This window comes from Cuculus canorus, chromosome 1 (assembly GCF_017976375.1).
Source record: "Cuculus canorus isolate bCucCan1 chromosome 1, bCucCan1.pri, whole genome shotgun sequence".
NCBI lineage: Eukaryota > Metazoa > Chordata > Aves > Cuculiformes > Cuculidae > Cuculus > Cuculus canorus.
The window spans coordinates 167538821-167555348 of NC_071401.1; the positions used below are offsets into that span (position 1 = coordinate 167538821).

The window sequence follows — 16528 nt, forward strand, 5'->3', positions numbered from 1 at the left end:
TTAAATAATGTTGGGCCCAATATCAATCCCTGGGAGCTCCACAGGTTGCCAGTTTGAAAAAGAACTACTTATAAGCACCTTTCAGGCAGTTCCCCACTGCACAGGACAGTTTTCTAGACAGTGTCAGTTTCTCTAGGAGGATGCTGTTGAAAACTGTATGAAAAGCCTTGGAGAAATACAAGGCAGGCAATATCCACCACTCACGCTACATAAACCAAGGCAGTCACTTTGTTATAAAAAGCAATCGGGTTTGTCAAGCACGATTTGCCCTTAGTGAATCTGTCTGGTTTTCCCAATTATGTGTTTCATTTAACATGTGAAAGCACCCAAGAGGATTTGTTCCATAAATTTCTCAGGGACTGAAGTAAAAACGATGGACCTATAATTACCTGGATTATCTTTTAGGCTCTTCTTTTAGGTAGGGGTGACATTAGCCTTCTTTCAGTCTTCTGGGACATCCCTCAGTCTCTTAAATATAATGGAGAGCAGCTTCATAATGACACAAATCTGGTCTATTAATGGCCTGGCATAGATATTGTCAAGGTCCATTGATTTATAGGGCAAAAAGCTTCTGTAACAGTTCTCAAACCAATTCTTCCTTTACTGATGGTGGGTATGTGTTTGCATCAACCTGGATTTTTGTTCCCACGGCCCAGAGATCAACAGTGCTGGTAAAGACAGAAGTGAAGAAAGTGTTGAGGACATTTGCCTTTTCAGTGCTGTGGGTGACTGATTCACCTCTCCTGCTTAACAGTGTGCCAATATTTTCCTTCTATTCCGTACTCTAGGCTGCATATTGTCCACAATGCTGAGGACTTTAGAATCAAGATCAATCACCTTCCCTTCCAGGATAGGCACAAATTACAAATTACAGTGACTCAGTTTCCAAGGTTCTAGCTCTGCTAATTGTTTCCAAACACCTTCATTTCTGCCTAATGCTGAGAAAACAATTGATGTAGCTTTCATAAACTGAGAACTAAAGTAAATATACATTATTAGCCATCTGTTTTTGCCAATTATATAGAGATTAGAATCTTAAACAGGTTTAATAATGATGTAAACCAATTCATTAATGCAGAAGCAAAGATCTGTGCTTTTGCGTCTCACAACAGGAAAGCAAAGAGGTGGTGTCCCACTTCTCCTTTAGCAGAAGCACATCATGTTCCATTTTTTTCAGTATGAAGAGCAAGCTGTGCAATGTTCTCTCTCCCCAACTAACTGAGAAGTTCTGAAGTATAGGAAAGAACTGTTCAAGATAAAAATGTACTGCCAAATGCCATTTTCTCTTAGTTGTCCAAATGTTCATTGCAATGTGGTGATTCCTTAGTTTCTGAGGGAGATATTTAGCACTATTTGCTATTTTGACAAAGGTTGTCCTTCTACTTTATCCGTTGAAAATAACTCCAGAATGCATTGTGAACATCTGTGTTTGCTTTACTTGCAACATAGGGATATGTAGAAAGTACCATCATCAACACTTTATAAACTATCCTGAGGAGGACTGTTCTCAGTTTCCTTGTTCATACTGGTTTGTTTTGCACGAGAGAACTGGTTTGCTGAAACAAACTGAAAATAAGAATACATTTCTGTCCTGTTTGCTAGATCACAGATATATAGTGACAGATTTCAGTATGTTGTAGAATTCTTAGTGTTTAGCGTGTTTTCCTGTGAAGGGCACAGTTATGTTAAAAACTCAGGAAAATATTTGATTGTGTTTCTCTTTTTTTTTTTCTGTTCTTTGGAGATTTTTGCATGCACCTCTTTCTTCTTCTGTTTTATAATGCCTAGGTACTATTCCATAGTCATTTCCACTCTGATGTGTTCAGAGAGCCCCAGCTTTAGACTTAATTCTTCTAGCTTACTTGTAACAAATGTTATTTTCAGTCCTTCATGTATGTGGACAGAAAATGCAGTAACACTTATGAATTCAAAAATTACAAAAATGAGGAGGGAAATATTTCTATTTTCTTCTGCATCTCTCTTTTTGTTTTAGTCACAGGTTTCTTTGTTTCAGAATTGATTCTGAACATCTGGAATTAGCAATGTGCTGACTAAATGGTGTGGTGTATGGTGGTGTTTTTTTTTTTTTTCTTTTTTCAGAGGTGATATAGAAACCTCTGCTTTTGCTATAGAAACTAGAAGAAGAGTTTTAGCCTGAGTGTTTAATAGTCTAGTAGTTGAAAAGAAAATAGTACCTGTGGGACGATCTGTGTTTGCAAGCAAGTTATTTATAGTTCTCAGTTTCTAACATGTTTATTTTAGTGTGCATTCCAGGATGTTGACAATAATTGGACTATACAGTCCCACAGAATATACTATCATCTCTCTGCTGTGTGTAGCTAGGATTGCATTTTAAGCATTGTGCGTGGATTCTAAGAGATTTCATTGTTCTTTGGACAACACTGAGAAATTAATTTGTACCATTTCATAGTGCTGTTACACCCTTATTGCAAACTCCACAATGTAACAACTTAATGGCCAACACATTATCACAGAATCATAGAATCACAGAATCACAAGGTTGGAAAGGACCCATTGGATCATCGAGTCCAACCATTCCTAACACTCCCTAAACCATGTCCCTAAGCACTTCATCCACCCGTTCCTTAAACACCTCCAGGGAAGGCGACTCAACCACCTCCCTGGGCAGCCTGTTCCAGTACCCAATGACTCTTACTGTGAAGAATTTTTTTCTGATATCCAACCTGAACCTCCCCTGACGGAGCTTCAGGCCATTCCCTCTAGTCCTGTCCTCTGTCACTTGGGAGAAGAGGCCAGCTCCCTCCTCTCCACAACCTCCTTTCAGGTAGTTGTAGAGAGTAATAAGGTCCCCCCTCAGCCTCCTCTTCTCCAGGCTAAACAACCCCAGCTCTCTCAGCCGCTCCTTGTAAGACTTGTTCTCCAGCCCCCTCACCAGCTTCGTTGCTCTTCTCTGGACACGCTCCAGAGCCTCAACATCCTTCTTGTGGTGAGGGGTCCAGAACTGAACACAGTATTCAAGGTGCGGTCTCACCGGTGCTGAGCTAGATTGTATGTTTATAAACATATTGAAACTTGAAAGTAGAGAAAACAGTTTATTTAACCATACAATAAATTTCAATAATAATAGAATAGCTTAGATTATCTTGTCTTAACCTGAAGTTTTTTTCAATTTATAAAAGACTGAAACATAGTTGACAATGATATGGACATAAAAATACTATTTGCTACGTTTTATTTTCTACAATCTGGTTAAAAGTAGCATGCAAGTAATTGAATAAAAATACTTGTATATATGACTTGAAATAATAATTATACCATCAATGGATAAAAATCTTACCATGAAAGTTTAAATGAAAGTATGACAAAAAGAAGAGTAAACATTTTTTAACCTGAAAAATGATTGTTTCCCTGTTATCTTTCAAATATTTAATTAATTTAATAATGTAATGGGCTCTGAAAACATAGTTTCATACATCTTAGTTTGCTCTTAAATCGTTAAATAATTTTTTCCTTTTTAATTGATAACAATATGAAAAAGGCGTGAATAATGAAGATACCTAGATTGGTTAGAGAGGAATCTGATATATACACAGGCTAGCTCAAACTGTTTAGCGCTCTGATGAAACCCATCTGACTTCCATGTAAGTCTGGTACCAGCTGGCATCTATTGCATGCATGGATACAGAATTCTACGAAGTTGAATGCATTTAATCAACTTACCTAGTGAGATGAAGGCATATTTTGCACCACATTTGGCCATTCTTCTGCTTTCTAAATACAACTTTTTGCAACAATATGCACATTTCCTTAAGTTTGCCAAGTGCATGCTAAATATTTTCAAACAAAATGGATAATATGCAGACTGACACTTTCTTTTAAGGAATGTCCTAATTTTAAAGAGCTATCATGGTGTAATTTCTGTAGTTACTGCTTCTAGAAGGAAGCTGGAAGCTTCCAGATATCTCACTCCAGTGAAATCTCAGCAGCCACTCGAAGGCAGTTGTACATCTCCTGTGGCAAGTCAGCCCGAGTGAGGTTGTTTCCATCCAGGCGCAAATGTGTGATCTTGGAATAGGTCATTGGCCCAACAACCTTACAGAAGCTGCTCAATGGGAACTCTAAAACAAAGGGAACATAAATAAGAAAGCATGGAAGATTAGGACAAATAGGATGAAATCATTTTCTTTCTGCTTTTTACATTTAATTTGAAAATTGTTATATTAAGTTCATGCTGCTATGTTTTAATATTTTGCATGTCTACTGATGTAATTGCCTTGAGTCCACTGGAACTTGAAGATCTTGTGTTAGGAGACGTTCTTTCCATTAGTTGTTATAGGTTGAGAATTTCAAGACAGAGTTTTTCAAGTACTGTGTGGTCTCAGTACCCATTTGGCTTTTATGACCTTAAAATTTATATAGAGGCTTAACCTAGCATTTAGAAAAAAAGGGAAAAAAAAACAATCTCCAGTAAAACTGGAGATGCAGAGAGAGGAATCAGTTGTGTTAAGTATACTACAATGGAGAGTTAGAACCGCACTACATAAGACACTGAAGGAAATAAACAATTTCTGGAGAAACAGAAGTCATTATATGGCTTTACCCTTAAGAACAGGCAGTCCAATGGATGTCTCTATCAATGATCATTTTGGATATGTCATTTTGATTTACTAGTTTCATAATGGAATTCGAGTCTGGGGTTGGGGAGGAGTTTTATATTTGCATTGTACAGTTGAACGGTCTCAAGGGCGAGTATAAATGTAAAAAATATTTATTAAACTATTGTACTTATTGTAATTCATATGTGAATATATGTATAGTTTCTATTCAGTTGAATTACTATTTTGTTCACATAACACTAGATTGGTCTGAAACGGAAAATGTTCTATTATATATTACAAGTGGTATTATGAACTAGAAATTACGCGAAGCAGAGAAAGTCTGTGTTCAGTACATGTAAGCATACACATACATGTATTATACACCTCTGTCATGCACAGCAAATCTATCCTCAAGACAGAACGCATGTGAATAAATCTTATGTCCCTGGTATACCACATTGAGTGATTCTGCAAAAACAGTCCTTCATTCTCACCTGTGAGACTCTTCTGAGTCAGAATAACCTATTTAAAGGCTCCATCAGTACTAAAGAATTAGTATGAGAGTCTTTTCTTCAGGTCACTGACATTAATTTAGTTCACACAGGAAATATTTTAAGGGAACTCCTTAAATGAGATTGTTCACCAATACGCAGACAAATTTTATATATTCAGCTGCTTTTATGTTGCAAAAGATTAGCTCTCATAAATTCTGAGAAATCAAGGTAGTGTTTTCACAATTGGTTACCATTTCAATTACCAGTCACAGGTCATTCATTGGCTGTTGAAAATACCACCTTAAATACCTTTTCTGCATGACTATTTAACTCATCTAAGAAAAAGTGATGACCTATATCATGTAGCACTAAAGAAAGTGGAGGAATTATCTTTCACATCTGCAATTTAACTTCAGTTGGATTCTTCCAGAGCTGGTATTACAATAATCCACTATTATTGATGAAACATGCCTTGTGTAAGCTAAGTGTAGACCCATCTACACAGGCATACCTTTAAAGCCTGAGAGTTTAGGTAATTTTTGGGTCACGGAGATATGATCTTGAGGAATGGGTAAAGATTTGTGCATCTTTCACAAAATAGTTGTTTTGAGTAGGGATTAAGGAAATGTATGTCAAAAGTTAGATCTTGAACACCAATTTGATTAAAGCAAACAAAAACATCATGGATATTTTTTATATTTTACAGCCTTCTTTTGAAAAGGCGAGAGACAAAATGCATTCTTAATAGGACATTTATTAGGCAGTAAATGTTGCAGTATAGTATAATATTAAACCTGCAGACCAATTCTGATACTCTTCTGAATCAGAATATATCAGCTGAAATAAACTGGTTATTCCTGCAAGTTAAGATCATATAATACATGAGATGTTTAAAGCATTAAATTTGTGTGGAATTTTGCTGAATAAAAACATAAGTTCTTGAAACTTCAAAGTCATTTACTTGACCTATACATTAACTATTTAGGTCCAGTTTTCTGCAGATAGTTTGGGTATAATTTGTAAAGATTAAGTAAATATGAATTCTAATATAGATTTTGTTTTTCATTTTCTTGTTAGTACATGGCAAGAATATATTGTTTGAAGGCAGACATATAGAAACTTTATAAAATTACTTGTTTTTTTCCATATTGTTACTTTTGAGTATAAATGCTAACATCTGTTGTAAAACAAGTATGCCTATATGAGTTGGGTAGATGCTTAACTACTCAAAGGATGTAAACTTCATGCAAGTAAAACATTAAATTTATCTGTGTTACCAAAATAGCTGTACTGACTATTTATGAGACTGAAATCACTTTGGAAGTTGATGCAGATCTAGTTGGCAATAGCTGTCTGAAAATGAACCAGCAGTGTGCCTAAGTGGCCAAGAAGACAAGCGTCCTGTCTTGTATCAGAAATAGTGCAGCCAGCAGGGCTAAGGAAATTACCATCTCCTTGTACTAGGCACTGGTGAGGCCACATCTTGAATACTGTGTTAAGTTTTGGTCCTGTCGCTGGGAGAAAGACATTGAGGTCCTGGAGCATTTCCAAAGAAGAGCAACGATGCTGGTGAAGGGTCTAGAGAACAAGTCTTGTGAGAAGTGGCTGAGGCACCTGAGGTTCTTTAGCCTGGAGAAAAGAGGTCTGAGAGGAGACCTTATTGCTCTTTACAACTACCTGAAAGGAGTTTGTAGCAAGGTGGGTGTTAGTCTTCTCTCTCAAGTAACAAGTAATAGGATGAGAAATGGCCTCACATTATGGTAGGGGAGGTTTAAACTAGATATTAGGAAACCTTACTTCACTGAAAGTGTTGTCAAGAATTGGCAGAGGCTGCCCAGGGAGGTGGTTGAGTCACCATCCCTGGAGGTATTTAAAAGGTGTATACATGTGTTGCTTAGGGACATGGTTTAGTGGTGGACTTCACAGTGTTGGGTTTATGGTTGAATTTGATGATCTTAAAGGCCTTTTCCGACATAAAACATTCGGTGAGTCTATGGATTCCTGTGTGATTTGGCTCTAATATTTTGTGCACACTGTTTGCGTTGAGGTATTGATTTTGTATACAGTTTGTGTAATTTTCAGTTGTTATAAGCATGTTAAAAAAAGTTTGCTAATTGCAGTCTCCACTAGGAGAAAACAAGATAAGTGGGAGTGAATGCACTTGGTGTATTGTTAGCCATATCAACTTTATGGGAATTATAATCAGTGAGATCAGAGCACCATGGCATAACATATATCAGTGGCTTACGTCTCCTTTACTACACTTATTAATGCTGCAAGTGTTAAAAAGTCTTCCTGAATTTACAATATTAAGGTTCAAAGGTAGTGTAGCTGGAATTTTGCCACTGGTGTGGCATTTGTATTTTCCCAAAAGAGAATCCCTGCATGAGCACAATTATTTTCTCACTAAAACTCTGTGTTGCCATATGGAATTCTGATATTCTAACAAACTACCTGCATTTGAAATAAAGGGGGGAGGAGATGCAGGAAAATCAGGAACAGACCTGTCCTCTCCTCTCTTTTCCTCTTCTCTCCCACATGTACAGAGTGAAATGGGAGCATGAAACACTTATTTTTTAGACAAAAAAGCATAAGCAGTCTTTAGCTGAGAGGATGATTAGCTGTAGAAAGACTCCTCGTTCACATGTACAATACAGTGAGCAATCCTAGTGGGATCTGAGTTCCCACAGTCACCCTTGCTAGTTGTCGTCTCACAGTGATCATATCGGAGTCATTTGTGCACAGGACGTTGTCAAAAAAAAATACCCATTTGGGATGAGTGGAGTGAGCCAGATAAAAGATCATAAAGAACCTCCACAACTAACTCTGTTTAGAATAAGTACAGTTACAGTACTGATCCAGCTGATGGACTCTTTGATTCCTGTACAGGACTTTTCCATTCTTTTTGCATTGAGATGTCTGTAAAACAAGTATATATTTATTTATTTATGAACATACATATGTACATACGTACATAAGTATCTATCTATCTATCTATCTATCCATCTATCCATCTCCACCTCCACCTCCATCTCCATCTCCATCTCTATCAGGTACATCTATATCTATAATGCTAATGGCATCTTAAAGCAGGTAGCAAACCACTGTTGTTATTAAAGAATAAATTCTACCATTGTATTACTACTAATAAGAAATTACTAATAAAAAGAAATATTAAGAAATAATAGAAAATAATTTTTTAAATAGAATTTTTTCAGAAGTTACAGTTTAGGTTTTGGGTATGGAGAAAGTAAAGGCTTTTATAGGACTCCCATGGTCTTATCTTATACTCAATTAGCATCGAGTACAGTAGATGGAGTATACAGTTGATACCTAACTTACTTTCAGTATAATGGACATACTTCAATACATTAGTAGAGATCAGTGAAGTTACTCTGAATTTACCTTCATTCCAGTTTGCTGTCTGCTTTGTCCACTACTACTCACATCACCAATGAAGACAGAACACATTGAAGTGAACCCAATTCTGCTACAATTGTTTTCTGTATATATTTATCAAATTATGTTAAAAAATCTCTAAGACACTTAAATGAGGACATTTCTCAAAAAGGCATTTTTTTTGTGTATGGCAGTGCATAATGACTGTAGCAAGCCTAGGCTTAAATTCATGGACAATAATTTAGAGAATATTTCCTTTCTTTCTGGTAAGATCAAAAGTGTTGGAACCAGATTTCTCTTCTTTAGACAAATATTAATATTAATTGATAGCCTAAAGGAACTTGAGAAAAAGGGAAACTGCAGAAATGCATTTATGTTAGTTTTCAATATAAGTGAAAACTTTAAGCTATGCAAGCATAATCTGAAAGTTTTACATGTGTACCAAAAGCCACAGTATGGAAGGGATGCTGGCCGTCTTCACAGTCATCCTCACACAGATCTCTGGCAAATTACAATACTTCATTTAAAAAAAAAAGAAAGAATGTGGTCATTTGTTTGAAGTTCAATCAACTCAAAGAACAATCAACTCAACTTTCAGAAAGACTGAGCAGTCATAGTTGTACGTCAGGTATAATGAATAGTGAACTCCAAAGGCTTTAATCATCCTGTCTGGTTCTTCATTAAATTGAAATGCTTATTGCTAGCTAAATTTTGTCCTGAATTATCAGTTAGCATCCTAGGGAACACAATACTATGCCTGTGAAGAAAATTTATTATTGAAGTCTGGTAGACTTCATGGTTAAGCAAAAAAAACAATAAATCAGAGGTCTCCTACACATCAGTTCATAGAGTAGCAATGACAAACAGCAGTAGCGGGTGCACACCTACTTCTCACATGATCCCCCCCCTGCTTCTGACCAGTACTCTGGAAATACAGGCTTCATCCCAAAATTAAACTGCTGCCACTATTGCTCAGAATGGTGGAAAGGTGACTGGAAAACAAACATGGTGCCTGGGTATCATGCAGAAGGCTCAGAACAACTTTAATCAGGGAAAACTGCTTTGTTTATCTCATGAGATATTAAACGCCATCATTGTTAGTTCTTCTAGGAGAGGTGAGTAGCATTGTAAATACTAAACATTTCAAAAGGTCTTGCTCTCTGTCTGGTTAAATCAGCACTAAAATATTTGCCTTTGCTACGTCTGTATGGAGTTAACTATGTGCGGAACAACTAACACTGATAACCTAAACCCCTGGTGGATAGGAGCAGGCAAGTAGAAGACAGGAGTTCATGGTTCACTTTATGCCAACTAGCAAGATAATGTCAGTCCTCCTGTAGAAACACTATGTTGGACAGACCTGCCGCTCCATCAGGTACCACTGCTAACAGAGGTGAAGATGGAAAGCTTCTGATATGATGTTGAGGCCTCTTCAGCTCTCCAATACCTTCCCGCTGCAGTATTAAGACAGCCTTGTAAAAGCCCTGTTTCAGGAGAAACCTCCATGACCTCAAGCAAGGTGTGACATTATTGACTTCAGAAGGAATATTTTTGAAACTCATGCTGGAATGGAGACAAGCTTGCCACCTGATCATATGATGAGGGAAATGGGAATGAGAAGAAGAAACATCGAGGGTAGCTCTTTGGATTTTGAGACAGGTTTAGTGGGATACTGCATGAGAGAAGAGAGGAAAGAGACAGGAAAAAGAAGAAGAGGAAAAAAGAAGAGGAAAAAAGAAGAGAGGAAAAAAACAGCCACTTTGTTGTATTGTTGTCAGTCCAACCCTTTCACTGCCAGCCTTCTGAAAGGTTACGCTTAACATATTCTCAGCTGATATCTGTTTCTTTTTGCTGACTTATGAATTCTGAGCATTTTTCACACTGATTAAATTTCCCACACTTTTTTTCCTCAATTGTATAAGTTGACTCCATTTACTCACATGGAGTTACTTCCATTAACATGAGATGAGAATGTGGCCAATAATACCCACATGAGCATGAAAACAGAAATTTATGTCTTTAGGGTTACTGTGAATAGTTCTTATATAAATGTTTGTATTTTAACATTATTGTGGACCAGTGTCAAAGAAATGTCAGTATGCTAACGTTCTAACCAGTACCATTTCTTCAGACTGGTTCACCTACCCTTTCAGATACTTGCATTGACAATCAGTGTCCAGACTATATAAGACAATATTGAAAATATGCAAATTTAACTCACTGCTAATTTTGTTGACTTGGAGGTAGAAGTTTTCGAGGTTCTCACTGACAGTTGGAATGCTCTTCAGCTGATTGAAGGAGAGATCCAACTCAACCAGTGACGTGATATTGAAGACATTGCCTGGTATTCCAGAATCTGTTAATTTATTGTGGGATAAGCGTAAATATTGCAGGGCTTTAAAACCTTGGAAGTACTCATCAGGAACATTGGAGATCTGGTTATTATCAAAATACAGCATGAGTAAGGAGTGAGGCAGTCCTGTTGGTAGCTTTGTAAGTTGATTGAAGCTTAAGTCAAGATACAAAAGTGAATTCAGACCTTTAAAAGCCCCAGAAACAGACTCTGCTTTCAGCTGGTTGTTCTGGAGGTGAATGACAGTCAGATTCACCAGTCCCTCAAGCACACCAGGGTTGACTTTTGTGATCTTGTTATGACTTAGTTGCAGGTCATCCAGAGTTTTGGGAAGTGGTCCAACAGCTTCAGTCAAATTGTTGTAGTTGATGTGAAGTTTCTTCAGATTCTTTAGTTTAGAGAAGACTCTTCCCTTAATTTTTGAATTTTCCAGATGGTTGTGATCTAGGATCAGCCACTGTAGGTCTGTTACATTATCAAATGTGTTCTCTTCAATGCCCTCAATCATATTGTTTCGAAGATAAAGGTATTTTATTCCACTTGGTACAATTGGAATGGTTTTCAATTTAAGGTTGTCACAATACATGGCAGTAGGGTAGCTTAAAGGACAATTACATTCTGGGGCACAGACTGCCGCTGATGGCCCAAAAGGATCATAACCATAGTCATCTGCAGGACCATAGTCATAATGACAAAATATGCCACTAATCAATAACAGAAAGATGGGTAGGGAGTTTAAAGTCATCTTTGCGATGTGTCTTGTCCCTGCATGGTAAAAGGGAATAAAAAAGTTAAAACTTTTTCTTTTCAGCAATATTTAAAATTTTATCACATAAATATTATAATTAAAATCTAATTAACTTAGGCCTCCTGTTTAAAGCTATTAAATAAGAAAAATATGTTAGTTTGTTAGTAATGCACTTATACTACTATAAATTTACAGTCATTGTCTTGTTATAATCTTCCTTTGTAATGCAAAATTACAGGCCATTCTGTTGTTTTAAGTAAAATATTCTTATATCTTTTGGCTTTTATTCATTAAGTGACAAGAACAATGATAAAGACTAAATTTTTTAAACTTGGCACAGAACAGTTTTCAGTTTTCCTGGAGGCCATGTTCAGAGGCAGTTCTACCATTTAAATTCTATGAAGTGTTCCTAACGTACTGAATTGCCTCATATCTAAATATTTGGCTATTTGACTTAAGTTTGAAAGAGCCAGGAAAGTTACAAACTAAGGTTAATGATGGATGTATAGTGTGCTGTTAAGATGCCTGCAGCTTGGTATATCTTCTTTCCATAGATTATGTCCAGTAAAGCATGATCCACTAAATTTCATATTCACCTAAAGAACAAACTAACAAATATATGACCTATTGTCCTCAACATGGTGATGACCAGCACTGCATACGTGTGCACGAGTGTACTCTAATATCTGAATCTGAAATGACTGAATTTCAGATAGTGTAAATATTCTTTCAAATTCGATATATAATAATAAAAGTGTCTATTACATCATATGACCATTCTAAATTAATAGAACAATAAAACACTAGATTCACATATTTGGTCTTTCAGTTCACATACAGCAAAAAATATTCAGTGTTCTTGGTGACATTTTGCTGTGATCCAATATGAGCAGTCTTACCTTACTTTTTAATGGCATACCCTTCTCATCAGATACTTCACCAGATGCTGATCTGTGAAGATGTTTTGGGAAAGTGGGTCTACCATCACTGAAGTCACTGAATTTACTTTGATTTTCACCAGTAAAAGACTAGGATCAGTGCATTCAACTACTGTTCAGAGAGGGAGGTGATTAAGGAAATCCTTAGAACCTTCTTGTTCTCAAGTAATTTCAGAAAGTATGTGAAGCCTGTAAACAGACCACCAGATATTGATTTCAGATCTGGGCAGTCTTCCAGCAGAGTAACTTGGTCTTGCTATTGGCATTGTTCAGTGTTATGCAGAGTACACAGCGTTAAAACACAGGAACATAGCTAGAACGTCTTCCCTAATTCTAAATTTCCTTGATTTTATTTACTTGCTAAAAGCCAAGTTTCATTCCAGTCAGCTAATAATTGCAACTAAAGTACCTCTAGGCAGGGCCTATCGATATCACGCATTACAGCACAAAGATTTTTTTCTTAGATGTTCTCATGTTATGTCCGGACAATCACCCACAAAGTCCCTTTGCTAGACATTAAGCTGCTATCCAGTGAATAAAGAGGATGACTGCATATGATGATGGTTCCACATTTACCTAATTACAAATCACAGGAGAGACCAATAATCAAAATGTGAATTATCAGTATAATTTCCTTTGTCTGTTCTTCATTACTGGATGAGAATATGCAAACTCAACCTTTGGTCCCCTGCTGGTATAAATAAGTACAGCTCCTCTGAAAGTAAAGGCACAACAGTGACACATTTCAGCTCAAAACCCGATCCTATTTAGGTACTAAACATTAAGGATGGAGAACTAATAGCTTCTGTATTTAAAGTATAAGACAAAGTGAAGTGAACTCTTTGGACTACAGTCTTCAGCCTTACAGTGAAATTTTTACACGTCTGCATCATTTTACTTTGTCTTACATATAAAATAACATAAACATCCCACTTTAAATTCAAACTCTATTGTTCTTCTAGGTTCAAATTACATTTGTAACACTAAATTTTATTATTGATATCATAAGCTGGCTGTTCTCATAAATAGCATGCAATGCTTAACTGCTCTGCAGATCCCTGGAAATAATTTTAAAAATTAGATAGCAAATATTTTGAATTATTTTGTCAATGACATTTTAAAAGGAAAATGACAATTCAGTAGTGCAAGGGCATGTGAGCATGCATGTGACATAAAATATCACAGTAAAGTTGTCTTGTTTAATACACGGATTTCTCATTCACATAGCTAAACATTTCTTTGTCAGAAATGTAAGAAGTAGGTGGAGTGTGTACACACTCCTGCTTGTTGCACTGAACTGTATAAACAAAAAAATAAAATCAAAATATGTTCTTAGATGTTTATCTTAAACATGCTTGAATTAATTGCCTGTATTTGTTCTAATCAATTATATTGTAAAATACTTGTGAAAATATTTGTGAAAGAAACTTGCCCAAACATACTAAATGGCATATCCACAATTTTGAAAAAAATACTACAGTAGGGGAGAGAAGATATTCAAACTATACTACCTTAATTCTGAAGTTGTTGTGAAATAAAAATAAATCTGAGTTTATCATTCAATCAGCCTTAAACTAAATATAACTTAATTCTGCAGCATAATATCTTACACATCTTGCAAAAGATTTAATTTGAAGTTTTAATAAGTTTAAAAGTTTCTTTAAAATTAATGAAAAAATCAAAATACCTATGATTTCCTCTTATTGTTTACTAAATTAATTATTTAAATATCAAGATCATTTGTCTTTTGTAAAATGATTTAACAAATAGAGTCTATGAAGCTCTTACTACTAGATTATGAATGAATAGGAAAGCAGAGAGTAGTCTTACAAATTTCTTTGTACTGCACGTTAACTCTCCTTTGAAGACAAAACAGACTGTAAAAAAGTGTAACACTGACGCACAAAATATGTGAGTTTTTTTAAGGAAACCGAGAAAGTGAATCCACTAAGTAACAGTTGATTTGTGTTCAATTTACAAATTGGCAAACTTGTCCTGACATATTTTCACGTTCCCATTAGAGCTACATTTAAATAGCTGAACATTACCGTTAAAACATGCAGCAGCACTTACCTTACTGCCTTGAAGCTGCTTTCCTTAATTCCCAGAGCAGATGCAATAAGGGACTGTATCAACCAATATATGCTGTAAACAGTGTCAGGAGGTAAAAGCCTGCCAGATCCTCTGTGTTACAAGAGGGGGAAAAAAAAAAAAGCCCTAGTCACGCTGGTCTCTGAAGCTGCTATGTCATCATGGTGATCTTGTGGTGTGGCATGTACAAAATATGCAGTACTCTAATGAAGTGCAGGTGGATACCATATTTTGTACAAGGACAACCCATCTGTTATTCCGGAGGGATGAGAGAACGATCAGTGTTTCACAAACCTGAGAAAGTTTAGATCACTAGCCATATCCTTGTACAAGGAATTTTTGTATTTTAGAGGGAAATCATTTCAGATTCTAAACCCAATTACAGACAGACTTTTGTTTTCCAACTTATTTTATACTGCTAGACATGAGCTAAATAAATAGTGCTCAGACCTCAATGCTGCTATGCTTCTTTAGCCAAGTGACTCATTCATTTTTCTGCCTTTTTCTTTAACTATCTTATGCCCACAGTAAAATCCTCAATAAAATATTTAGCTTAAGGATCGCAACAAAAGATGCAGAATTATCTTTAATTTATAACCTTTTCCACAACATTAAATACTGGGTTAAAAGTTTCTTCTTTTTCAAAGCATTGGAATTCACTTTGTCTGGAGATTTATTTTGGTGATTGAATGCATGTTTGTTTAATATAAACACATCCCAGGAATGGCTTTTCAGCAGTTACTGTAAATTCATTTTATATATTTGTTCATTTTTGCACTTAGAGCTTTCTCCTGCTTTTCAGAATCTGGAACTACTCAACTTTACGTTGTCTGTTTCTTATTCCATGGATGTAGTTCAAGAATGCATCTTAAGGCTTGGATGAGATGTTATTTTCACCAGGCGATGCCAAAAAATAGTGCACTAAGACAGTAACAGTTTAAAGTGGGTCTTAATGCTTCCATAAGAACTTTCTCTTATCTCCAAGTAGTGGATGTCTTCCATTTTAATGGGACACAAGCCGTTTCTTATAAAGTTGGATGGAGACAAATGTAAAATGTGTACATAGAAAGCACACACAAGCTATTTTATAGTGCTTGTGTGTTTAAATGTATTTAATTGTAATTGTTGCGGGTAAAGATCAAGGGGTTTTGTTTGTTATCAACTAGCTTCCTTATAAAAAATTCATGGCACAGGATGCAGCTGGGCTGGAGAACCCCAGCAGCATCCTAAAGCAGAGGACCCTGAATGTGGGCTTCCCTCAAAATCAGCTGCTGCTGATGCATCTGGACTTTTATGCCAGTGCAACTTACTGGGAGCAGGGAAAGGCCTGACATAATTCAGTGAGAACAGGAAAGGTGCCAAATCGTTACACACCTCTGTACTTCTGCAATAACACAATTATCAAACAAAGGTCCTTGAGACAGACAGCCCATAGGAAGTCAAGTTTACTCTTGATCTTCTGACACCAAGACTGTCTCCCCTGGTGTGGGTGAACCATTTACGTATTAGGAAATAGAAGTGATGACAAACTGTAACTACATCACTGTTGGAACAATGCAAGTAAGCGAATGTGAAGCAGTGGACTATGACAGTGAATGAAGCTGTGCAAGTGAAGATGTGTGTGTGGTATTGGAACTAGAAATGTAGAAGCAGACAAAAGCTGCTGTTGTTCTGCATGTGGACGAACGGAGATAAGATGATGTTTCATGCACAGTATGATACTTACCTGAAAACTACTTCATTATTTTCAGCTGAGCAAGGAAAAATTAACTGTAGACTTCACTGCAAATGAGGCAATAAGCAGGAGCACTCAGCAAAAGATCAACTGGAATAAGGAAAGTATTTTGAATACAGAAAGGGATGTCCTTTAATGCAGGACTGAGGTTTGCTCTGTGGAAAAAGGTACAGCAAGATAAGCAATGGAG

The 16528-nt window shown here is 36.4% G+C and overlaps 1 protein-coding gene across 1 annotated transcript; it reads right to left on the reverse strand.

The window, feature by feature from the left end:
* Window positions 1–3081: 3081 nt before the first annotated feature.
* LUM (lumican) lies at window positions 3082–14988 on the reverse strand. The gene is made up of 3 exons (XM_009559930.2): window positions 14586–14988; window positions 10695–11591; window positions 3082–4100 (listed from the first exon to the last, which is right to left on the reverse strand). The coding sequence occupies exons 2-3, from the start codon at window positions 11569–11571 to the stop codon at window positions 3946–3948; spliced, it is 1032 nt and encodes a 343-aa protein (XP_009558225.1). The 5' UTR covers window positions 11572–11591; window positions 14586–14988; the 3' UTR covers window positions 3082–3945.
* Window positions 14989–16528: the final 1540 nt, after the last annotated feature.

Bases quoted from the DNA above. Each gene is read 5' to 3' on its own strand.
- LUM (XM_009559930.2), bottom strand. From the start codon at position 11,571: ATGACTTTAAACTCCCTACCCATCTTTCTGTTATTGATTAGTGGCATA. The intron at 4,101-10,694 runs GTGAGTTAAATT...CCTTTGTTTTAG, and splicing joins CCAAGTCAACAAAATTAGCA to AGTTCCCATTGAGCAGCTTC.